The sequence below is a fragment of the Amblyraja radiata genome, chromosome 18 (genome assembly GCF_010909765.2).
Source record: "Amblyraja radiata isolate CabotCenter1 chromosome 18, sAmbRad1.1.pri, whole genome shotgun sequence".
NCBI lineage: Eukaryota > Metazoa > Chordata > Chondrichthyes > Rajiformes > Rajidae > Amblyraja > Amblyraja radiata.
Genome location: NC_045973.1, coordinates 47,402,701 through 47,428,028, shown reverse-complemented (window position 1 = coordinate 47,428,028; position 25,328 = coordinate 47,402,701). Strand labels below are relative to the sequence as shown.

The window sequence follows — 25,328 nt, the reverse complement described above, 5'->3', positions numbered from 1 at the left end:
TTTGAATCTGGATCACGCGTTTTGAATCTCGATCACGCGAACAGTCTCTGCATTCCAGTGGTGACTAAATTGGCAGCCTCTCAATGTAGAATGAGCCCAGCTTTTCTGTGGCAGTGAGGAATTTGCACACAGCAGCTATCTGAATCAGTGCCGCAATGAGACGTTAAAACTGTGTTTGACGGAGACATAAAACATAAAACTCATGATTGCCATTTTATTTTAAAAAGGCCAATTTTATAAACGAGTTTATTTCACACACAAAAAAAACATATCCTAAGCATTTAATCTCACATGAGTGTTTGAAAATATGATTGCACTGTAACACAGTGGTGGAGTAACTCAGCGGGTCAGACGGCATCTCTGGAGGACGCGGACAGGCAACGTTTTGGGTCATGACTTTCAGACTCTAAACTATTTCCTCTGTTTTCACCTTGCCCTATCCCTGCACAGTTGAGAACAATTAAAAGCTCTTGCCAGTTATTGGCTGAAAACTGACATTTCCCCACAAGTAGAATGTGAAGGTTTCTCAAAAGGCATCATTACAAGGGGCCTGTGGACATGCCTGTGCCTAATTGCATCATTTGTGATCACCAGTCAGATGAGATGTTCAGCCAGAGATGCTGCCTGACCCGCTGAGTTACTCCAGTTTTTTTGTGCCCTCCACTCTGACGGGTAAATGTTAAACTGCTGGAGGATGTTTTGGCTGTTGTTCTATTTTTATTCAAGGTCTCCCAATGTCCTGGCCCATGTTTTATCTCTCGACCAACAGCATGCCGTTTGTTCATCTGATTGCCACTTTGCAGTTTATATGGGCACAATCCCATAGCTTACAAAGGACTACACTTCAAAGTCAATTATTCACTAATAAAGGGGGGTTAGGGTGGGGGAAAGGGTAACAAACAAGACTATGTAAATGGAAGTTATTTTCTTTGCTTTGATCATTGACGACTGCAGCAATTCTTGATCATGTAACCAAGGAAATGTATATCGAGAACACGGCAGCTCCATATTAATAAGCACGGCTTGTGAGGGTTTAGTGGGACAACTGATCCACTGTTGCATTTTGTGGTATCATGCATGGCCAGCGAGTACAGTAATCTGCCTCAAACAGTGCTGAGTCAGAGAAGTTGGCTAGGGTGCCTGATACAAACACCACTGTGATCACGGGCACACTCTACAGGTTGCTGTTTTGCAGATTGTACGGCATGCGCAGTTTCAGGCCTTTTGACTTTTTCATACAATAACTGGTGTAGCGTGAAATATTATTTGAATTGGAATAAAGACAGGGATTCACCATAAAGATGCTGACACATACTTCTCAACTGCTACGTGAACTAATACTGGAAGAGGATTCTCTCATTTACTGAAGAATTTCATGTTCCTAAAACATTAAGTTCTAGGAGCAGAATTAGGCTATTTGGCCAATCATGTTTACCCCGCCATTCAATCACGACGGATCTATCTTTCCTTCTCCACCCCATTCTCCTGCCTTCTCCCCATAACTCCTGCCCCCTTTACTAATCAAGAATCTGCCAATCTCAGCCTTAAAAAAATATTAATTGTCTAGGCCTCCACAGCCATCTGTGGCAATGAAATCTACAGATTCCCTACACAGATCTGACTAGAATCTCCTCCTCATCTCCTTTCTAAAGTTACGTCCTTTTATTCTGAGACTATGGCCTCTGGTCCTAGACTCTCCCACTAGTGGAACCATCCTCTCCACATCCACTCTATCCCGGACTTTCACTAATCGGTAAGTTTCAACAAGATGTTTGTTGGCCGATGATGAGGGAATCGGATTAATGACAAGTATTATGAAATTGAACATCTCTAGTGGCAAATTGTAGTGTTAAATCATGGGTTATACTTAATGGGTATGGCACTGGCTTAAATTCAGTCAATAAGAGCTTAGAGAAGGAGACTGATGGAATGGAAAGAGGTTTTTTTTAATTTTCCCTAAATTCTATTTTAGGTCTCTGACAAAGAACTTGTTCAACCCCCAGTTTGGCAGCATTTTCAGGACACACCACAACCCCACCTACTTTTCCCGAAGATTGTGCCGATTCTCCGACATCTACATGTCGTCTGTCAGCTGCCTCCTGAACTATGACACCACCTACACCTTCTATCCTAGACGCACCCCCTTGCAGCACGAAGCACCCCTCTGGATGGACCAACTCTGCACTGGCTGCATGAAGACTCCCTTCCTGGAAGAGATGGTGCACATACGATAAACTCCACTGGGTCTCGTCCGACGTTTTATTTGGAGCAAGGCATTCCTACCTCCTGTACCACGAGAGGTCATGCTGCAGGTGGGATGTTTCTTTGAAGAAGCGTGATTGAACATTTAAATGGAAAACGACCATGGTCGGATTATTAGATGGATGTGCCCTAAACAATGAGATTGAAATGGTAGTGACTTGTGTTTTTATCCCTTTTCCACCATAGTGTGTTCCACTTGATGTCGTTGCTGGCTGTGATCTCCTCTTTATAATTGTGCTGCCTGTAGATTTTATGGGCAGATTGAGAACAGCGTGAGATCTAAACAGACAGGCTACGCACATTGCTCCATATTAAATGGATTCCAGATTTTTCCAGATAACTGCATGCGTGGTAATTTTGTCCATTTGTTACTGCTGACTGTTGCGATTCCAGGCACTTCGCTTAGGGTTACAAAAATATAAAATGATCACAGCGGGGTTGTTAATCTTCAAAACATTCTCAGGCTTGCAAAGATTAATATAAGTGCTCTTGCTTCCTGTGAAAGCTGCACTTAAAATGCTGCAGTGGTACTATTTGTGGATATTAATTTTGATGTGTCTTGATTAAATTGGGCTAGCTGAAAGGAAAACAAAATCTTAAAAGTGTTTCATTCAATGTATTTGTAGATCGTGTTGTGTTCTAGGATACGACCGGAAAGTTAAAGCAAATTGGGAGGGTGAAAAGATTTTTTTTAACTTCAAACAATAGCAACATGTGCATCAACTGTTCACAAGATCCCAGTTAGATTGCCAGCTTTCCAGTTTCCCTGAGACTAAAGTAATTGAAACCATTTTGAATTGTTACGAAAGCCAATTCACTTCAAGATTAACTTTTTAAAAAGTGTACAAAGCGCATCATTCCTCATCTAATAGACATAAACATCCTATATGTCACTGTTAATATCCTGTCTGCATCATCTTCTGGGTTCTGAGAATTATATATTACAGATGGGCAAGATTATATCCTGGGGATATGTTGCAGTATAAACGCTTCTGCCTATCTCAGCAATTGGTTCAATTATAAATCACTACAATTATCACTTATTGGTCACTAGAGGAGTTTCAGTGTAAAAGTAATCGAAACCAGATTGGTGCTGCACCTGCCACAGCGTGTGAACGTGGAGTTTGGACAATGTGTTCTTGGTTTCTTGGTCCTCCAAAATATTCCAAATGGAATTTAAACTGGAGTTTAAATTGATGCAACATAGGCAGACAAATGTACTCCTGAGATGCATGCGTTTAGCTTGGAGAAAACCCTGTACGGCTCATTAAAGTTTAGGTTTATGATTGCCACATGCAGCCAGATACAGTGAACGACTTTGTTTTGTATGCGGTCCAAATACATCAGATATACCATGCATAGACACAAACAGTTCAAACTCGAGTACAATAGTTAGCTCAAAGAGGAAGATCAGAGGGCAGAATTTAGCTCTCAGTATTGAGGCACATCAATTCCTTGGACAAAGTCCAATGTGCTCGATTGCGTAGAGGTGAATCGAACAGCACCTTGACCTATGGAAGGGCTGCTCAGATGCCTGATGAGGAAGGGGAAGTAGCTGTTCCTGAGTTAGGTTGTATCTGCTTTCAAGCTTCTGTACCTTCTGCCAGATGAGAGAACAAGGAATGACTGGGGTGGGGCAAGTCTTTGAATATGTTATCTTGTTTTCCAACACATTGTAAAGTGTGGATGGAATCAGTGGTGGGGAGTCTGGTCTGTGTGATTGACCGGACTACATCTGCATCTCTCTGCAATTTCTTGCCGTATTGTCAGACCTATTCACAAACCAAGCAAATAATAATAATGAATAAGTTTATCGGCCAAGTATTCACATACAAGGAATTTGCCTTGGTGCTCCGCCCACAAGTAACAACGACATACAGTGACAGTTAGGAATGACTCATAAAACATTAAACATTAATAATAAAACATTATTGATTAAACGTGTGAGGAGCAGTACACCGTGGCAGCCAGTGCCAGCAGCAGCCCACACTGCAGGCAGCCCACACTGCAGGCAGCCCACACTGCAGGCAGCCCACACTACAGCAGCAGCAGCAGCAGCAGCAGCCCCACTGCAAGCAACTACGGGGTGTGATGTGATGCAATCTGACAGCATGCTTTCCATGGTGCTTCTGTGACTGTTTGTAAGAGTCACAGGAAACATGCCGGATTTCCTCAGTCTCCTCCGGAAATAGAGGCTGTTTGGCTCCTTGGCAGCTTGCATCAACGTGGTTGGTCTATGACAGATCATTGGTAATATTAATGTCATATTATTGGTAATATTAACGTCAAGGAAGCTCCCAACCATTTCCACATCAGCACAATTGATGCTGACTGGATGTTTAAGAAGGAACTGCAGATGCTGGAAAATGGAAGGTAGACAAAGTGCTGGAGAAACTCAGCGGGTGCAGCAGCATCTAAGGAGCGAAGGAAATAGGCAACGTTTCGGGCCGAAACCCTTCTTCATGTAATGCACCATGAAGTCGATAACTCCAGACATCAAATTCTCCAATTTTAGGTGCTTAACCCCCCCCCCTTTTTTTCTCCACCCCTCCCCCCTTCCCCGCCTGGCCTTGCACCCATTTAGAGTTTTGGCGTTTAGAGATAAAGGCCCACTGAGTCCACGCCGACCATTTATCACACGTACACTAGTTCCATGTTATCCCACTTTTTTGTTTTAAGAATTAGCCAACAAAATTGTACGTCCTTGGGCGGAAACCGGAGCACCCAGAGAAAACCCACATGGGAGAATGTACAAACGCCACACAGATAGCATCCGTAGTCAGGATTGAACCCAAGTCCCAGGCACTGAGGTTGCAACTCTACCGCTGTGCTACTCTACTGCCAGTAATTTCTCCCCTTCCCCTTCCATCTAAATTCCTTCCATTGAATTTGCACCTATCCATATCTCACGTTTTTGTCTTTTCATCTCTGGCTGTTGTCCAACCATCTGTCTATCAAAAACCCGGCCCAAGGCGTCACCTATCAATGTTCTCCAGAAATCCTGCTTGACCTGCGGAGTTACTCCAGCACTTTTTTTAAACCAACATCTGCAGTTCGTTTTGTCCCAATAACTAGCACATTCATCTTGCTGATATTGAGGGAGAGGTTTGTGTCCTGATACCATGTCATTAAGTTCTCCATCTCCTCCTTGTATATCATATTGTCATTGTCCATGATGTGGCCCGCCACAATGATGTGTCTCCAAAGTTTAAGATAGAATTAGAGCCAAATTTGGTCGTGCAGGCATAAGTGTAGAGGAGGTATAGTAGGGGACCGAGAATGCATCATTGTGAGGCACTGGTGTTGGGAGTCGTTGTGGAGAGGGTCTCCCCTCATTGTCTATCTTCATTGAGGTCTGTGGGTCAGAAGGTCCTGGAGCCATTGGCAGAGCGGGGAACTGATTCTTGGATCCTGGAGTCTGGCGATGAGTTTGGATGGAATTATTGTGTTGATGAAACGGGAGTCTAACGTTGTTATCCAGAGATGAAGGTCATGCAACATCTCTGGAGAAAAGGAATAGGTGACGTTCTGGGCCCAGATCCTTCTTCAGACCTTTGAGTCTAAAATATTTTGTTTTGGTGGCTAAAATTTGTGACTGGCCTTCCATTAAGAAAGGGTGACAAAGTTATTTCTTGGATGGAAAGTATTAGTGATGTTACAAAAGTGGCCGTGTGAAACAAACTGAAATGTGGCATAGATTTGTTGATGCACTCTGGTGGGATCAAATAGCTAAGATATTGTGTGACTGTCTACAGGAAGAGCAGTACAAGGACTGGTGTGTGACTAGAAAGCACAGGCCTCGGAACACATTGCTGCACTGAGCTGGAGGTAGGAGAGGGGCTCCTTGCAGATCTTCAGAGTTCCTCTTGGGTAAGTCAGATAGGTTCCTCTTGGGTAAGTCAGATTTGCTGTCTGTCTGCCATTTGTTTCTGGTCACACTGCGCACTTCTGGGTATAATAGTGTAGATAGCAAAGAGATGACCAGGTGAATGTAATGCAACAAAATCCTCTGGTCATGAGAAGGAGCTGGCTTTCCAGCAAAGCTCACACTTGATGAACCCTTTGACTGGAGCAGATTGTAGGTTGATGCCACCATTAAAAGCTGCTCATCTGCACATGCTTTGCATCGGATATCATTTCAACAGGGAGGTTCCAAGTGAATGGATTGGGAGTTTCCACACACGGCCTGGGAGTTGGCATGACATGGGTACGAGCACAAACACGCATTTATTACACACACATTCACATGAAGTGATAGCTTCGATTTGTTTTATTCTGTTGTCCTGCACAGCACTATAAAGTAAATGGAATACAAGACAATTGCAAACTAGCTGAATTTGTGGTTCCAGCGTTTCACAGTGAAACCTTGTAAGGATTAGAGTCTTATAGCATGGAAACAGGCCCTTCGGCCCAACTTGCCCACACCAACCAATGTGTCCCATCTACACTAGTTCCACCTGCCTGCGTTTGGCCCATCTCCCTCTAAACCTGTCCTATCCATGTACCTATTCGAATGTTTCTTAAACCTTGCGATGGTATCGGCCTCAACCAATTCCTCTGGCAGCTCGTTCCATTCACTCATCACCCTCTATGTGAAAAGATTGATGCTGAAATTAAAAAATATATATTGATGATTCAAATTATCAGGAATTATACAGCAGTTCTTAATGTATTTGTGATTCTAGTTTCTCTGTACAAAATTGTGTGGGCATTACTTTTCTCCTCTGAAACCTTTGCTTTTGGCTCAACACTTGATACTGCTTCCAGTAAGGTGTGCATGCCTACATTGAAGTAGCCCTAATCACTCATAGTCTGCTTGCTGTGTGTTTGAGTGTGATGCTTTTAGTTCCTCTTCTTGCCTTGTCACTATTTTTCATAGAGTTGACTGCACAATCGTCCTGTAACGCCTCTGCCCTTCTCACTTACCCAGCAGAGTAGGACCAGACTGCCTCCACCCGATCAATCGTCCTGTAACGCCTCTGCCCTTCTCACTTACCCAGCAGAGTAGGACCAGACTGCCTCCACCCGATTCCACCCTTTGATCTAGTTTAACCCTGCTGCGATTTCTGTGCAACTCTCTTGACAACCCTGGGAGTCCCCGAGTGTGTTCTCACGGTCGCGATGCAAAGGGGCAGCAAAGTAGATGTTGGCCTCTGGGAAGAGCCATCAGACAGTGGGATTCTAATTGATGTGAGGTGACCAGTTACCATGGTGCAGAGGAGAGCACTTGAAATGGGGGAGGGGCAGAAGCTGTTCGAAGAAAAGGGAGCTTGTGTAGAAAAAGCAGAGCTCAGCAAATCCCGACGTGGAAATATCAGGCGTCCATTTTCATTCATTCATTAATAACGCAGCGAATGCCATCTCAACCTGTTCTGACAAGCCTTGTTAGTTAAATTACCTTCTTTTGTCTGTGCATGTATAATCAAAAGCTCTCATTTTGAATTGCATTTGGCTGGGGTTATTTTGTTTTTTGCTTTTGGTAATTTGCTTTTATATTGAGTTAACTTCTACACACAATTGAACTAACTAAAACTATTCCGTGTTGTTCTGATATTACCTCCTGAGCACTATATTTCTCTTCCTGTAGTATCATTTAACCTCTCCTGGCGCTCCCAGAGCTTGTGACCTGCAGGACTCCCCATTGGCAAGTGTGGCTTTGATCTTCATGTGGGTAATACTAGATGCTGGCAGTCAATGGGGTATCATTACAAAGATGCCCCATTTTGTTTTCTTATTTTCATGTGCAGCTTGCACCAGGGACTGAACCCTCTTGGGCTTTTCCTTGTCTTGTTCTCCTGCAGTTCTTGTAGTCTGGCACCCAAGGTAGATTCCCCCCCACTCTCTCTCCCCAGCAGAGAACCAGTGATAGAGGCTGGGCCTTGTTGAGTGGACTGTACACTAGCAATAGCTGTTTGAGGACATTGCTTCAAAATAATAAGAAGCAGTACACTTCCTTTAAAAGGAATATTGACTAACATTTCTACATATGCTGCATTTATTCTGAAATTTAAATAATCTTAACAATTTGGGGGAAAGAGACACAAAGTGCTGGAATAACTCAGCTGGTCAGGCAACATCCTTGGAGAACATGGGTAGGTGATGTTTTGGTTCAGGTCCCTTCTTCTGATCTTGCCAACTCCTAAACTTGACCCGTCAACGTGCCAACACTTAACCTTGGGGAATTGGCCTCGACGATAGGAGTTAGCATGTTGTTTTGTATAATTTTGTGGCAGTATGGTACAAATTGTATAGAGCATATTGAAATGAGGAAATGTTCCACTTGTAACGGGGACTCGCAGGAGTCCAGCCAAGAATTAGTCGAAAACACAAAGTTGTGTGATCAAACGTATTTATTACTATTTCCGTGCTGCTCCCTACTCCAACAAAGTGCACGGGCGTTACCCGACCTTAAATACCCAGGGGCCAGACCCCGTGACCCTACGCCTCCCACGCTCAACCCCTCCCTCCTGAGCCGAGGGTTCGCTGTGCCCCTGACTAGCCACCAGGTGCTGCCACTCACTTAATATGAGATTTCAATCCAGTTAATAAAACACAGCCAGACCCCAACCTGAACCACATTCATCCAGCAATATTAAAGGATCCATAACAAAAATGTGAATTATTTTCCAAGTTTAGGCAGCATTAGGCAGCAAGCAGCAGAGTGAATGCATCTTTCATCTGGTGCCTGTGTGATCAACAGTACTGGGCCTCCACAGATAACAAAAATCACTAGAATTCACAGCTCACACCTTGAGTCCTAAATGGAATGAGGCCTTGTGCTGAAAGGAAAGAATTTGAAGGGTCATGGAGCAAGAGCAGGGTGATGGGACCTGAAGAGATGTACTTGCATGGATGCCAGTACCTTCTAGACAAACCTAAAGTCCTTCCATTCTGCAGCTCAGTGATTCTAATGGTAGGAGTTGTAAAGCAGTGATCAGCTTGAGAAGTTGGATAGACACACATGCTGGAGTAATTGGATGTGTAATGAAGTAAGTCCGTGCTGACAGCACTCTCATCCATCTCATGAATAAAAAGGGGAGTGGGAGTGGGATATTCAGGTAATCTGTCTTCAGTGAGAAGCACAGGGTGGGGTTCAGGCCTGATGGAAGCTTGAGACAGGCATTGCCATAAAAGAACCACTTGTAGACAGCCAGTCATTCTAATGGAAATGTGTTGAAAGCAAAGCTAATGTGAGACCTCTACTGTGAGACCTCCAGATAAAAAGGTGCTGCTGTGGTGGTTGATATCTGGAAATCTTTACAACACTGAGCTGTTAACCTGCCACATTTTGTTTAAATCCATTACCAATGAATCCTACCCCTATAGGAATCCACGCAGCTGTTGCTTGTTGTTGCCTTCGATTCAAATCATGGCCTGTAACCTGCTCATGTTGTACACCCTGGATCAAAGGACCACAGTGAAAACATATTGATTAATGCATTTTGGATAATGTTTCTGAGAAAGTAACAGCCCTACACTATTGGAAATTTACAGAGGAATCAGGAATGGAGCGGCATTGGCGATTGTGGTTTATGTTTGGTAGTAGTATAATTTATTGAGCATCTTTTGAAGAATGTACTTTAGATTAGATTTACCGTTTTGTATGCGCCAGTTGTATCAATCCATAACTTAACGTGCAGTAAATTTGTCTATGAAGGTGAATTCCAGTGAGTGGTTTCAAATGGTGCGTATTCATTAACAAAGTTTGACGTAGAAGATTTTGTTGATTCTTAATTTTCTATTACACATTTCCCAACTTAGAATCCTGTAAAGCATTGCAATAAATGCACAAATATCTTAATCGAATCCTACCCTGTCGCTATTGCTTCTACATTCCCCTTCAGTCCCTGCACGTTGAAGCACTCTCCTCCTTGCTTCTGACTGGCTGGGTAGATGGTTTATTCTCAACGTCCTGCCTTTGGGCGGCATTCACAGATGTTATAGGAGTACAATTAGGCCATTCGTCCCATCGCGTCGACTCTGCCATTCAATCATGGCTTATCTCTGCCTCCTAACCCCATTTTCCTGCCTTCTCCGCATAACCCTTGACACCGTTCTAATCAAAAATTTGTCTATCTCTGCCTTAAAAATATCCGCTGACTTGGCCTCCATAGCCCTCTGTGGCAATGAGTTTTACAGATTAACTACCCTCTTGTGAGATATATGGTTTGTGCTCATAATCACTACTCAGAGACTAAATCGTGGAAACAAGAAATGCTTTATTTGCGAGTCTGCAGAATCGGGTGCCTCTCCAAGTTGAGACACACCGAGCAAAGGAAAAACGTCTATTTTTATACAATTCAGTATAAAGTCTTTATTGATCGGACGCCTCCCCTTCTGACCCCTTCCAATCAGGGTACCGAGGTTCACAATCTTCCAACCCTCCCCTCCGTGCGTCATCAATCATTCCCTCTCCTCCCACATCATACATCGCATGTACATTTAAATTAGGTTCTTTGTCATGAGGGGCGTAAAGTTAATATTCATTTATTTTATTAAGCATGCTCAGTAGCTGTTGCCCTAACATACTTAATTGCCTTTGACCTAAAGAATAGCTTCTGTGTTGTCAGCTACATTCCTTACCTCATCTTGTTATTCTACAATGTTATCAACAGCTCTGAAGGTCTGACTGTTTGTTCGAATCATAAGGTTGGTGATTCCAACTACTCGGCCCATCACAAGGTCGGTGACTACAATCACTCGGCCCCTCACAATGATGGTGGTTTAATCATCTTATCCCTCACAATCCTCCCTTTTTCTTTTGCTATGCGTCCTGTATTAAACCCCATTCCTAGACTTCCTGCTGTTCCAAAGGTAATAACATTCTTTTTATTTCTCTTTCCTCTGGGTCCTCTCTCGGCCTCATTATCATTATCTTCTGGACGCCCCCTTTCTTCCCCATGGGGACTACAACTGCCTGCATTTGGCTTATACTTCTAGTTATAAGAACCCTGAGACATGGTATACAACAGGGGATAATGATCAATGCAGCTAATGCCCATAAAATCACCAGTCCCACCGCTTTCCACCAGGCTCCTCCTAAGATGTAATCCCACCATCCTGCTCCCATGATTGTGTTCCATCTCTGTACCGGGACATGTGCTATTTTTCTGATTCCTTCTGATATATCCATTACTGCTTGCCCGTTGTCATCTATGTTTAGGCAGCAATTAGAGAGGTTGAATTTTCCGCATACTCCTCCCTCTTCGGCTAGTAAGTAGTCTAAGGCCAAACGGTTTTGGTATATCGCTGTTCTCATCTGTGTCTGCTGCTTCGCCAACATCTCTAGTGCAGATGCAGTCTGGTTAATAATTACTTCCAGCACTGCCTGTAGTCTTATGATCCGATTTAACATATACACTGGGGTCCGGTAGCCCCAGGATCCGTCCTGTGCCCAAGTGGCTGGTCCATATTATGAGATGATTCTTGCAGGTGGCCACTCATCATTTTCCCATTTTCCGATGTCCATTCTTCTCTTCGTTCGGTGTAGATCATCAAAGATGGGTGTTCCTAGCGACCGCCCCTCCTCAGTGGTCAACAAAAAAAAACCCTGGTTGTACCAGTCCAATTAAACAAGTCCCACTCCATTTTTCTGGCAATACCGAGTATGCTTCGTGTCCGCATATCCATAGCAGTCCTTCAGGGGCCGGTCCACTAGAGGTAACATTGTCCCATATGTCCTGCAACACTGGGATTCCCTGGTAAGGGTTGTTCCCGGTGCAATTCCATAATCCAGTCGATTCGCTTCCATCAGTCTTCATCCAGATAGTACAGTTTCCTTCATCCTTTACAGTGGGATACCATTGAGGTTCCTCTGGCCACCACACTCGGGATTGATTTGGCCACTGGGTGGTGATGCGCTGGCAGGGGCTGCTGCCTACTAGGATGGCATCCTTTGCCCAGGGCCTGGCGATACACTCAGTTCCAACCGGGGTGTGTGTCAGGACCCATTCCTGGGGACTTCGATCTCTTCCCACCGTCAAATTCCACTTTATCAGGTCCCATACCTCAATGATAGATCCTCTCCATGGCCAGCGTGAGCTCATCAGCGGTCCTCCACAAACCCAACAGTTAGTCACATTCAGGGTTCTGGCTATCCGGAGGGCCAAGTCCACAAACAGGTTTCTCCCCACTTCCGGGATCTCAATCTGCTGCTTTATTTCATCATACATAGTCTGGTGCAGTTGAGGCTGGGAAGGTAGGGGAGGTTTGTTGACTACTGCTTCTGCTAACTTCCCTATCACTACCTCCTTAATTTTGTCTAATGTTTCCTCCCTGGCTCGGGAAGGGATGCCTAACTGTCCTCTCTTGGTCATGCAGACCCATTTCTCCCCTTTTGGGCAGGTAATGTGCCCAAAACTTCCTACATGTCCCTTATTTTCTACTACATAATACCCCCTCCCTCCGTCCTGACAAACAGCTCTAGTCCTTAGGTCGTAGCAATCATCACTTACATGGGAATGATAGGTAAATGATCTGGTTGTTCGCCCTCCATATCTGATAGGATGGTAGCACTTATCACAGTTATTAACACTTCTTATAATGGTTACATACATAGTTAGTAATACTACAACTGCTCCTTTCATGCTGTTAGTTTCATACACTTATTTCTTACTGAAAGTTAATGCCAGGGGCTTATTCCCTGGTTTTACCGTCCACTGATCGTCTTTCTCAGGAACTGACGGCGGGTCAACGGGTCCTTTAACCCAGGTCGCATGTGTCCACCCTTTTTCTTTTGTTCGTACTGCGGTCTCCGTTGTCAGCAATGCCAGGTATGGGCCAGTCCACTGGGGCTGCAGTTTCTCCTCCTTCCAACTTTTAATCAGTACCCAGTCACCGGCCTTTATAGTGTTTATTGGAAAGTCGAGTGGTGGACTTTGTGCCAACAGTCCTTTTATTTTTAATTCTGCAAGGGAACGAGACACTGCCAGTAAATAGTTCCTCAGGAACACATCGCTGCCTTCGAAGGTCGGCGTGCCCTCTACCTTTCCAAGATAGGGCAGCCCAAACAACATTTCGTAGGGAGACACCGCAATATCTTTACGGGGTGCCGTTCGTATTCTTAATAATGCAATTGGTAAACACTTAGTCCAGGGTAGTCTGGTTTCCTCCATTAACTTAGTTATCTGTGTTTTAAGGGTTGCATTCATCCTTTCCACTCGCCCAGAACTCTGGGGGTGCCAGGGTGTATGCAATTTCCAATTTATTCCCAAGGTACTGCAAACCAACAGGTGAACCTTAGAGGCAAAATGTGTTCCTCGGTCGGAATCTATGGATTCGATGACCCCGTATCGGGGAATGATTTGTTCTAATAATATCCGGGTTACTGCCTGAGCGGTGGCATTTATCGTGGGAAATGCTTCCACCCACCTGGTGAAATGGTCTACAACTACTAGGAGGTACTTCCACCTTTGTATTCTTGGAAGTTCTGTAAAATCTACCTGTATTCTCTGGAAGGGTCTTATAGCCAATTGTTGTCCTCCACCAGGGACAGCTCTCATTACCTTCTTGTTAACCCTCTGACATAACACACAACCGGAGACTGTCTGCTTAGCCAAAGTATAGATACCTCGGCAAGCGTAGGTCCGTAGTAGTGTGTCACCCAGGGCCTGCGCTCCCCAATGTGACTGGGAGTGCAGTTGTGTCATCAAATCCCGAGTTAATCCTTTGGTTAACATTTGTTTCCCATCCGGCGTCCACCACCTCCCGTCAGTGGAACGCCGAGCCCCTAACTCATTCATTTTATCCTCCTCCTCCTGTGAGAATACAGGTATCTTTCCTACTCCTTCCCTTAATGGTATTAAAGACAACATCCTCACTGTTCCTTCTGTCGCTGCCTTTTTGGCGGCTCCGTCTGCCGCTTTATTTCCCCTTGCTTCTAATGAGTTCTCCTTTTGGTGTCCCGCCACATGGACCACCGCTATCCTTTCTGGCAAATGTAATGCTTCCAGCGCCTTCTCAATTAATTGCTCATGTGCCAACTCCTTTCCTCTTGCTGTAATCATCCCCCTTTCTTTCCATATTCTCCCAAACGTGTGCACTACTCCAAATTTGGAGTCGGTGTACACCGTTCCTTCCTTCCCCTCCAACAATTCTAACGCCCGTATTAAGGCATACAATTCACATGACTGAGCCGACCAACTACCTGGCAACCTGCCCGCCTCCACTCCTTCAAATCCTTCCCCTCCTATTATGGCATACCCACTATATCTTTTTCCATTTATACAGCGGGAAGAACCGTCTATAAACCACCTTTCTCCCTCTACCAGAGGCTGCTCCTCCAAATCCTCCCTGCTCTTGGTCTGTAGTTCTATAATTTCGCTACAGTAGTGTTCTGGTCTCTGCCCTTCCTGCTCGTCGTCCGCCTAGTATAAAAACTGGGAAGGGTTTAAATTCTTATCGGTCAGAATGGTCAAATCGTCTTTTTCCATAAGTATCACTTCGTACTTTAGGATCCTGGAGTCAGTCAACCACCGGTTGGACTTCTGAGTTAGTATTGTCCGGACCGTGTGGGGAGTAGATACTACCAGGTCACCTCCAAATGTCAATTTTCTACTTTCTTCCACTAATATTGCTGTTGCTGCGACCGCTTGTATACATACAGGCCACCCTCGTGATACCGGATCCAAGAGTTTAGAAAGGAATGCGACTGGCTGTCGCTTCCCTCCTCTCTTTTGTGTCAGTACCCCCAACGCAATTCCATTCTCCGCATTAACAAAGAGATGGAATGGTTGATCGATGGACGGGAGGGTCAGTACCGGCGCGGTGATCAGGCTATTCTTTATTTCTCCAAATCTCTGTTCGTCCTCAGAATCCCATTGTACTTTATCAGTCTCCTCACACAATTTATCATACAAGAACTTGACTTGTCGGGTGTAATTGTCTATCCATAATCTACAGTATCCAATTAACCCGAGAAACTTCCTGATTTCTTTTTTGTTCCTTGGCATCGGCAGCCCGGTGATCCCAGCTATTTTTTCGGGGTTTATTCTCCTTTTCCCGTCACTAATCTGGTGTCCTAGATATTTAACCTCCTGTTCTACAAATTGTAGTTTATTTTTGGACACTCTCAATGCCTTTTCCCCTAAAAAGTTTAAGAGGGTTATGGTTGCATCCCTTACTGGCTCTTCTTCTCCGCCTGAGAGTAACAAATCATCTACGTACTGCAATAATTGTGTCCCATAGGTCCTGGGAACATCCTCTAATACTTGTTCTAATATTTGCCCGAATAGGTTCGGGGATTCAGTAAATTCCTGAGGGAGCACAGTCCATCGATACTGTTGCTTCCTCAGTGTGTCTGGGTTTTCCCACTCGAATGCAAAGAGGTCTCTACTTTCCTCAGCCAGGGGGCAGCTCCAAAAGGTGTCTTTCAGATCTACCACACTGAACCACCTATGGTTAGGGGGTATACGTCCCATTGTAGGGTATCCAACACTGGGCGTAATCTATTTCTATCTGATTTAACGGTTCTTTCTTATTTACGAATATTTTCAAGGCCTGTTTTACCCAATCCTCATTGGATCCCAACCTTGGCCACCACACCGAACTCCCTTTTATGGGTTCCTTTGGCCATTCAAAGTAACAATACTTTATCATGACTTTCTTACTTTTACCCTGAGTCCCCCCCTCACCCCATCCGTGCAACATCCGCCCCAATGGACTATCAGGCGGAATGTGCGGCTCTTCACCAGTTTGAGCCTTTTTCCCCGGGCCCTTACTTTGCCCGTTCCGGTTACCCATCCCTGTCAGACCTTTTCCCTTCCAACAGAACCCAATCGCCCGAGTAATACTTAATAGTCAATATTCTTACCCGAGTCCTGTGCACAGGAATTGCTCGATTGATTGATCCCTTTCACCGGATTCCCTCTTGTTTCCAGAGTCTCTTGTCCGAATATCACTAGCTCAAACCGCTGACGGCAAGCAAGGAGATCAGAGACTGCTGAAATCAGCAGGGTGCACCTTCCCTTCCTTTCGTGCCTCCGTCAAGCGGCCGGAGTGGTGATCCCGGACGAGCCCCCAACTTGTGAGATATATGGTTTGTGCTCACAATCACTACTCGGAGACTAAATCGTGGAAACAAGAAATGCTTTATTTGCGAGTCTGCAGAAACGGGTGCCTCTCCAAGTTGAGACACACCGAGCAAAGGAAAAACGTCTATTTTTATACAATTCAGTATACAGTCTTTATTGATCGGACGCCTCCCCTTCTGACCCCTTCCAATCAGGGTACCGAGGTTCACAATCTTCCAACCCTCCCCTCCGTGCGTCATCAATCATTCCCTCTCCTCCCACATCATACATCGCATGTACATTTAAATTAGGTTCTTTGTCATGAGGGGCGTAAAGTTAATATTCATTTATTTTATTAAGCATGCTCAGTAGCTGTTGCCCTAACCTACTTAATTGCCTTTGACCTAAAGAATAGCTTCTGTGTTGTCAGCTACATTCCTTACCTCATCTTGTTATTCTACAATGTTATCAACAGCTCTGAAGGTCTGACTGTTTGTTCGAATCACAAGGTTGGTGATTCCAACTACTTGGCCCATCACATGGTCGGTGACTACAATCACTCGGCCCCTCACAATGATGGTGGTTTAATCATCTTATCCCTCACACTCTGACTACAGAATGGAATGCTATTTATTGTCATTCAAACCTAGGTTTGAACGAAATTACATTTACTACAGTTTTTTACATTACAAAAAAACCCAAGACCACACTTAACACAGTTTACATAAACATCCATCACAGTGAGTCTCCAACACCTCCTCACTGTGATGGAAGGCAAAGTCTTATCTCTTCCCTTTGTTCTTCTCCCGCGGTCCAACTGCAGCATCGAGGCGAACTGGGGCTCCGATGTTAAAGCCCCCCGCTTGGTAAGATGGTAAGTCCCGTGGCCATTTAGCTACACGCCGGGTGATGTTAGGCCCCAGCTCCGTGTCCTTTAAACCCCGCGGATCAAGCAGGCCAACCAGCGGTCCAGCAGTCCAACTACAGCGTCTAGGCGAACTGGGGCTCCGATGTTAGATCCCCCAGTGACGATGGTAAATCCCCGTGGCCACTAACCTGCACCGGGCGATGTTAGGCCACGCTCCGTGTCCTTTCAACCCCGCTATTCCAGCGGGAGAAGCTGCCATTGCGGGAGCAACGAAAAGCCGTTTCCCACCAGGGACCTGCGAGCTCCCGATGTTCCCGTCCACCAGGCCTGCAGCTGGAGCTTCCGAAGCTCCAAAGTCGAGTCGCTGCCGAGCGCCACCACAGCTCTTCCCGCTCCGAAGTCGGCCAGCTCCATGATGTCAGGTTCCGCGACTGGAGCCCTCAGGTTAGTCCCGGACGGAGGCCGCCGCCGGCTCCTCGATGTTAGGCCCACCGACACCGGAGACCCGACAGGGAAAATGTCAGGTCCCCGTACAGGGAAGAGATTAAACGGTTTCCCCCACATCCCCCCCTCACATATACACAGCTAAAAAATAATAAAAACTAAGCTCAAAACATACATTTAACAAGACAAAAATTAAAAAAAAGGCGAACGACTGTAGTCGAGCCGCTGCCGTTAGGCGCCGCCACCAATATAAGTGGTGAAGTACCTCTTCACCACTTTTCTAAAAGAGTGCCCTTTAATTCTGATGCTATAACCTCTGGTCCTAGACTCTCCCACCCGTGGAAACATCCTGTACACATCCACTCTATCTATACCTTTCCTTTCATTATTCTGTAAGTTTCAATGAGGTCCCCCCTCAAGCTTCTAAACTCCAGTGAGTAGAGGTCCAGTGCTGCCAGATATGCTCATCATATGCTAACCCACTAATTCCTGGAATCAATTGATTGTTCTTTTTGATTTTATTTGTTGACTTCTTCCACCTTACAACAAGTCGCCTCTTGCCCACAGTTCGGCTTTAGCAGCAGTTGTGAGTACAGATGGTGGTTAGTATAGCACAGATCCTGGGGAAAGAACTAGTCTTTGGTCACCAGTTTTTGATGCAAGAACAAGCACTCTCTTTACACATTTACTCTGAAGTCTTTGGAAGAGAAGTTCTATGTTTAGTTACTATAGATAGCCAGTTCTCTCTTCCATTCATTTAATGCTTGTGCCCAAAAAAACAATGTATTCCCCTGCCATATATTTTAACTACATGTCCTGATGAATCACTACTGTGGACTACACCCTGCTCTGAACAAAATCTCTTGTACAATCACAAGTAAATATAATTTTCTCTCTAATTACAGACAATATTGTGGTTTTAGATAATTGACTGTGGTTTGAACATCCAAAAAAAGCAATGATGTATTTTCACCTTGGGACTTTGGGAATGTTTGAAGTTTAAAAAAAATATTTCAAAGCTTGTGATTTAAACCTAAGATGTGTTGACAGTAATGTAGCTATTTCGATGTTTGCAGTGATATGGCTTGGCTCTGAGACGTCAGGTTGTGACAAGAATTAGTAAGTAAGTAAACTTTATTTATATAGCGCATTTTAAGACAATTTGCATTGACCCCAAAGCGCTTCACATAATTTAAATAATAATAAGTTCCATAGAAAAAGGTTTTTAAAAAAATGAATAAAAATGGACACAACATATTACAGAGTTCAACACAAACAGAATTAGGTGTCAGTAGCTAAGGGAAGGTGATTCCTCTCCATATCCTCAAACCTCTAATAAATTGGTGGAGTAACTCATTATGTCTGGCTGCATCTGTGGAAGAAATGGATAGGCAAAGTCTGAAGAAGGTTCCCGACCCAAATCGACATCTATCCATCCCTTCCACAGATGATATTATACCTGCTGAATGACTCCCAGCACTTTGTGCTTTATGCAAGTTCCAGCATTTGCAGTTCCTCGTGTGTCTCTATGATCAATTATTTACCGAGGGATTGGCAACTTCACTGCAAAATGTCTGCACGTGCTGCCATCTAATGTCTGCTTGGAGGATGAGGCAAAACCTGTGATGTCCTTTGAGGAAACTCCACCTGTAGGGAAATTGTGGTGACAAACAGTGGCTGCTATGATGTGGGCTCGTTGAGAAACTGAGTCTTTTGACCTGTGTTAAATAGTTCTCTATTCTAAATCCTTTCTCAACTTTTAATGTGTGATTTACAGTCTTGGTCTTGCACATTTCTGTTGAAATCCTTCTGCTATTCCGCATGGAGCCCTTGCTTGTGCCCAAAAGACCTCTTCAGATTCTCCATGACTACGTTGGTTTCCATGACAATAGATGTAGATCAGTCACAGTCAGATTTCTGCTTCAGGTGAAGGACGTTATCCCCATGGCGATCGTCTCATTGAGAATCATGGAGTGATGTCAAAACCATTAAACCTGTTGCAGATAATGATATATCTTTCCGGAAAACAACCTAGTTCCGTTTCAGCAGCGTTGCACAGACCACGAGGAATGCCGTGGAGCTCTTGAAACACGATAACAGAGTTGTGGTAATTTACTAAAGCAACAAAAAAAATCTGAACTTTGCTTCTCTTTTGTGAAATAGCAAATCATTTAGGCAGTGTCCTTCTTAGGATCGGACAGCTGCCAAGTAGCTTGTGTTTTATTCAAATACCTCAGTGATTTAAACTAAATCTTTCTTGACAATGTGGAAAACATGATGTTTTTGCATAAGCTCGTGAACCGTACCTCTAATGCCATGAGCTTGATTTCTTGTTTGATATATTTGTGACAAATTGTTACTATATACATTTCTCTGGTATGACCCTTAACTGGTGGCTAAAGTGTTTTATAATTTATGTATTTATAGGCTATTTCTTAATGATTTAGGAGGTTGAGTAAAAAAATACTGAATATTATAATGTCGTGTATTGAACCTTCCAAAAATAATAAGCCAGCTATTTGAATTGTTGATCTGCTGGAGAACTTCACCCAAAATATATTTTCTATTAATCCTGTTGAAAGCATTTTTATAGACTGAAGATCACAATCATGTGTTGAAGTTTGGTCTCTCTCAATACAATTTAAATCCTGATTTGTCGACAAATATCTCGAGCAAGCTAGTTAGTATCCCTAGTGAGTTATTCATTCCTCAGATCAACAATGATCTGGGTTGAATCGTGAAACTGTCGGTGATTTTTCTTCATCCAAAATTTACAACTATGATCTCAGTAAAATGGTCAGTCTCCATTTCATAATTCTCTATCAATCCAATAGCTATTTCTGGTTCTTGCACTTGTGTAGGTAAGTAGTGAAATTCTGGACAGTCATTAATGCTTTACTGTCCCCAAAGGCTGCATTATTGCCGTCTATATGGATGCAGTTATCACCTACACATGATCTGGTGTCAACATCAATCTTTCATTCATTATTTGGGAAAAAGAAACATTGAAAAAAAATATGATGCTTATTGAACATAACCCGTTCCCTATGATATGCTCCCCAACGCACCTGTTCCCATACTCATAGCCCCCATGGGAGGTGTGGTCCAACTCAAGCCGTTCCCGAACGTAAGATTCCAACGCTCCCCTTGCCTCCTTCAGCAGTGATCTTTAAAAAAAACTACAATTGCACTTGTCCTGCATGTTGCAATAGCAATTCGCCCTCCCCCTGCTAGTCTAGCCATTGTGACATCATCAGTTGAAGCTGGTCGGTTTGAAATTCAAGATATTTTGATTTAAAAAAAAACTTTAATCAGTAATGTCGAGAAATAAAGCATAAAATGTTCAGTTAAAGTGATCTCTGCCTAGAGGGGGGAAATGTGAATCAGAATATGTAAAAAACCTTCTGAAATTTGGCATTTTTAAAGCTTTAATCGCGTAGATGTGTCAAATATAGGATGAAATCTTCACTGAAGCTGATCACTGCCAGCAGAGTCACTGTGACATCATCAGTTGAAGCTAGTGGTTTTAATTTCAAAATCTTTTGACTTTTTTTAGACTTTTAATCAGTAATGAGTCTAAAGCATAAAATGTTCAGATAAGGTGATCCCAGCCTCGAGGGAAAATATGTCAATCGTAATATGTAAAAATGTTATTGTTACCGCGTAGTATTTTTATGAAGATGTAAAGACAACCACACGCACACACGATCAGAATTTTAATAAGTATATGATGATGGCTTAAATTTAAATTGATATTTTGGATTTTAATGTAGATGTCTTGATTGTTATTAACCTTTCTGTAATTTGTTTAAAAAGTTAAATAAAGAGTTTGTTTACTTCCTGCTTTGGAGAATTCTGTTTGCGAGGCATCTCCTGTGCAGGTTTGTGATCTTTGCCTGCACAAAACCTTGATGCACTGTCTTAAACACAAATATCCCTTTTCCTTCCACAGATGCTGTTCAACTTGTCAAGTTCATCCAGCAGTTTTTGTTTTAACCCAAACCCTTCCACGGTTCCATTAGCAGGGCTGGTGTCAAGCCCTTTGCATGCGCATTCAGGCCATTGAAAGTGTTCAGTGTATGTAACAGTTGTGGAATTTCAGCGGTTAGTCTCCCAATTTTGGTTCTTACTGCAAAGATATCCTACAAGTCACATTTTGTAAAAGACATTTTATTCTTTTGCCTATTGTGCCACACAGAAACATTACATTTTGAAATTAATGTATTTTTGTGACTTTTTCCCCCTTAAATTGCAAATTTCAAATTGTACAACAGAGTGCTGGCAGAAGTGATCTCTGGCAGAACTCATTGGATCAGGCAGCATCTGGGGTACAAATGGATAGGTGACATCTTGGGTCAGGACCTGACCTGAAACAAGGTCTGTCTAATCTTTTCACAATCTTCCTTAACCAGCTGAGTTCCTCCAGCACTTTGTGTTGTACAATTTGATAATTCCAATTTAAGGGGAAATGTGCTTTAAAGTCACAAAAATATATTAATTTCCTAATGTAATTCTTTGGAGTAGCACAATTTCTTGTTTGAGGGTGGTGAATCTGTGGAATTCATTACCAGAGAAGGCTGTGGAGGTCAAGTTAAAGATATTTTTAAAGTGGAGATTGATAGATTCTTGATCTTCTTGCGTTTGAGGCAGCAGAAATCTGCATCAGGATGATGCCATCTGGTTCGACATCCGTAGGTGCCCGCCCTAAAAAGTGCGCATGCTCCAGCTTGGCGCCAAGCTGCGGTGCTGCTGCGGGCTCTGTTTGTTGTCGTTCGCCTTGACTGAGGTCAGTTGACAGGGCTCACCATGGGGAGGTCGACAACATTCTTGATAAGTATGGGTGTCAGGGGATATGGGGGGGAAGGCAAGAGCTGGGAGGGAAAGATGGCAAGAACAGATTTTACCACTAACTCTTGCTGAATCAATTATCACATTAATTCCAAAAAAAGATAAAAATCTCGAGGAGCCAGGATTCTATAGGGCAATAGCCCTTTTAAATACTGATCAGAAGATACTAGCTAAGACTTTGGCTCGTAGATTAAGCTTAGTTATCGATAAATTAATACACCCAGATCCAACTGGGTTTATACCTAAACGACACTCGTTTTATAATTTGAGATGTTTGTTTAACATAATATATTCGCAGAGAATGCCAAACGAAGACCTAATAATTATTTCACTGGATGCAGAAAAGGCTTTCGACCAAGTGGAATGGTCCTATCTTTTTACAGTGTTGGAAAAATTCCAATTGGGAGAAAACTTAACTTTATGGGTGAAGCTTTTATACACTAACCCGACAGCTAGAATATTGACAAATCAAATGCTTTCACCTAAATTTTATTTATCTAGGGGCAACAGACAAGGATGTGCTCTCTCCCCGATGTTATTTGCTTTTTCCACAGAACCTCTTGCCGAGAGTATCGGGTCCCATCCAGGCATTTATGGATATAATACTAAATATACCTACAATAAAATGTTGTTATATGCAGACAATGTACTTCTATACATTACTAACCCCCAAGTTAGTATTTCAAATGTATTAAACATTATAGAACAATTTGGTTCCTTTTCTGGATACAGAATTAATTGGAATAAAAGTGAAAGCGTGCCAATAAAAGAACAAGACCCTTCTCAACTCCAACAGTTTCCTTTCAGAATTGTTACTGAAAAGTGGAATTTACGTGACTAGAAAGTACTCTCTTTGTTTAAAACAAACTTCCCTCCATTAATTACTAAACTGTATGACTACATCCAATTTTGGAAAACACTTCCTATTTCCCGTCTTGGTAGATTAAATGCCATAAAGATGACCTTCCTTCCGCAACTTTTATTTTTATTCCAATCAATACCGATATATCTCCCTAAAAGCTTTAACAAATAATTGACTCTATTGTTACTAACTATATGTGGGACTACAAAACCCACCGAATACACAAAAGACATTTGTGCAAATCCAAAGAAAACGGAGGATTAGCTCTACCTAACTTTCTCTTTTACTACTGGGCAACTAATATTAAAAATATAACTTTCTGGTTGGACGATACATGTCAACATGTAAATCGGTTAAAAATGGAGAGGGAAGATTGTTTGCCTTTTAGTATAGACTTGATTCTCCTATCTCCAATACATTTGAATAAGTCAACGTATGAGCAAAACCCGATATCCGTATCTGGAAACAGCTGAAACTCAGTCTTAAATTGAGAAACATGTCTCTCCTTCTTCCTATTGCAAACAATCCCTCGTTTAAACTGTCTACTTTAGATGTGGTGTTTGCTCAATAGAAGAATCTGAGAATCAATACTGTGGGAGATCTCTATAAGAAGAGGACACTCTCCTCTTTTCAAGAACTGCAGGAGAAATATGATTTGAATGCCAATAATTTTTTCTGATATCTCCAACTTCGAGATTACGTGAAAACATATACACAAGATTGTTCTCTTATGGGTCCTGATATATTAGATGACTGTTTGAATAGACATGCCGATACAAGCAAGTTGACATCTTACATTTATAATACCCTTCTAAATATTGACACTCCACCTTCTGAGATTTATAGACGAGCATGGGAGGACGATCTGGGTCAACCCATTTCGAAAGATATATGGGATGAAAGCCTACTATACATCCATTACTGTTCTTTAAATGCCAGGTATTGCCTGATACAATTTAAAGTATTGCATAGGTTATACTACTGAAAGACCAAATTGAACAAGATCTTCCCAACTGTCTCTCCTCTTTGTGATAAATGTCACTTTCAAGAAGCTACCCTAACTCACACTTTTGTATCCTGTATAAAAATACAAAACTTCTGGACAGAAATATTTAATATTATTTCTAAAATACTTAAAACTCCATTGGAGCCAGATCCAAAATTAATATTAGGAATGTCAGAGGGCTGCGCTAATCTAACGATATTTCAAAGACGCTTCCTTGACTACGATTTAATAACCGCGAAAAAACATACTTAAATTCAGGAAAAATATAACAGTCCCCACAGTGAAGATGTGGATCACCAAAATGACCGAGACACTACATCTAGAAAAAATAATGTTCATCTTGACTGACAAACCAGATCAATTTTCAAAAATATGGTCTCCCTTTATTGAATTTCTTCAACAACATAATGGTTGAACACAAACTCAAAACCGATGGTAGGGCTGGGTGAGCGGACGTATGATAGGGTAGTTGGATATATCTCTGCTTCTTTTTCACCTTTTCTAGTTCTGTTTTTTTTCCCTTGCTTTTTTACTCTTCTTTCCTATCTAGTTAATAGTTTATAAAATGTTAAAACTGAAGCTGTATGAAAATTGTATAACTGCTATGTCGATCATTTTTTTTGTACAGTTGCTTCTAACAAAATTAAAATTTTAAAAAAGAACGCCAGAGTAGACTTGATGGGCCAAATGGCCTAATTCTGCTCCTACAACTTGTGACCTCCAGCACTTTGTATTTTGCTCAAGATTCCAGCATTTGCCATCTCTTGGGTCATCGAATTTGTATAATTCATTGTAACATTCAAGTTGTCGTCCTCTCTTGAAATACTGCCACCCAGTGGCCCATTCTAATTAGTGCAGGACTTCACTATAGTGATCAAAATTGCATTTATTACCCATTCATCATATCTGAAGTTTCATCGAAAAATAACTAAACTGACCCCAGCTCCAACTTGGGGCTCAGGCGCTAGGCAACAACCCTTATTAATCATCCCTGTTCAGGCCTGACAAATAAAATATTCATGCAGGCAG

At 42.8% G+C, this 25,328-nt stretch overlaps 1 protein-coding gene across 1 annotated transcript in view; it reads left to right on the top strand.

The window, feature by feature from the left end:
• Window positions 1-3,077, top strand: part of nt5dc2 (5'-nucleotidase domain containing 2) — a 78,254-nt gene extending 75,177 nt beyond the window's left edge. Inside the window, exon 14 of the mRNA XM_033037291.1 lies at window positions 1,973-3,077. Coding sequence (XP_032893182.1) covers window positions 1,973-2,234 — 262 coding nt within the window. The 3' untranslated portion in view covers window positions 2,235-3,077. The remainder of the gene's footprint in view (window positions 1-1,972) is intronic.
• The last annotated feature ends 22,251 nt before the right edge of the window (window positions 3,078-25,328 follow it).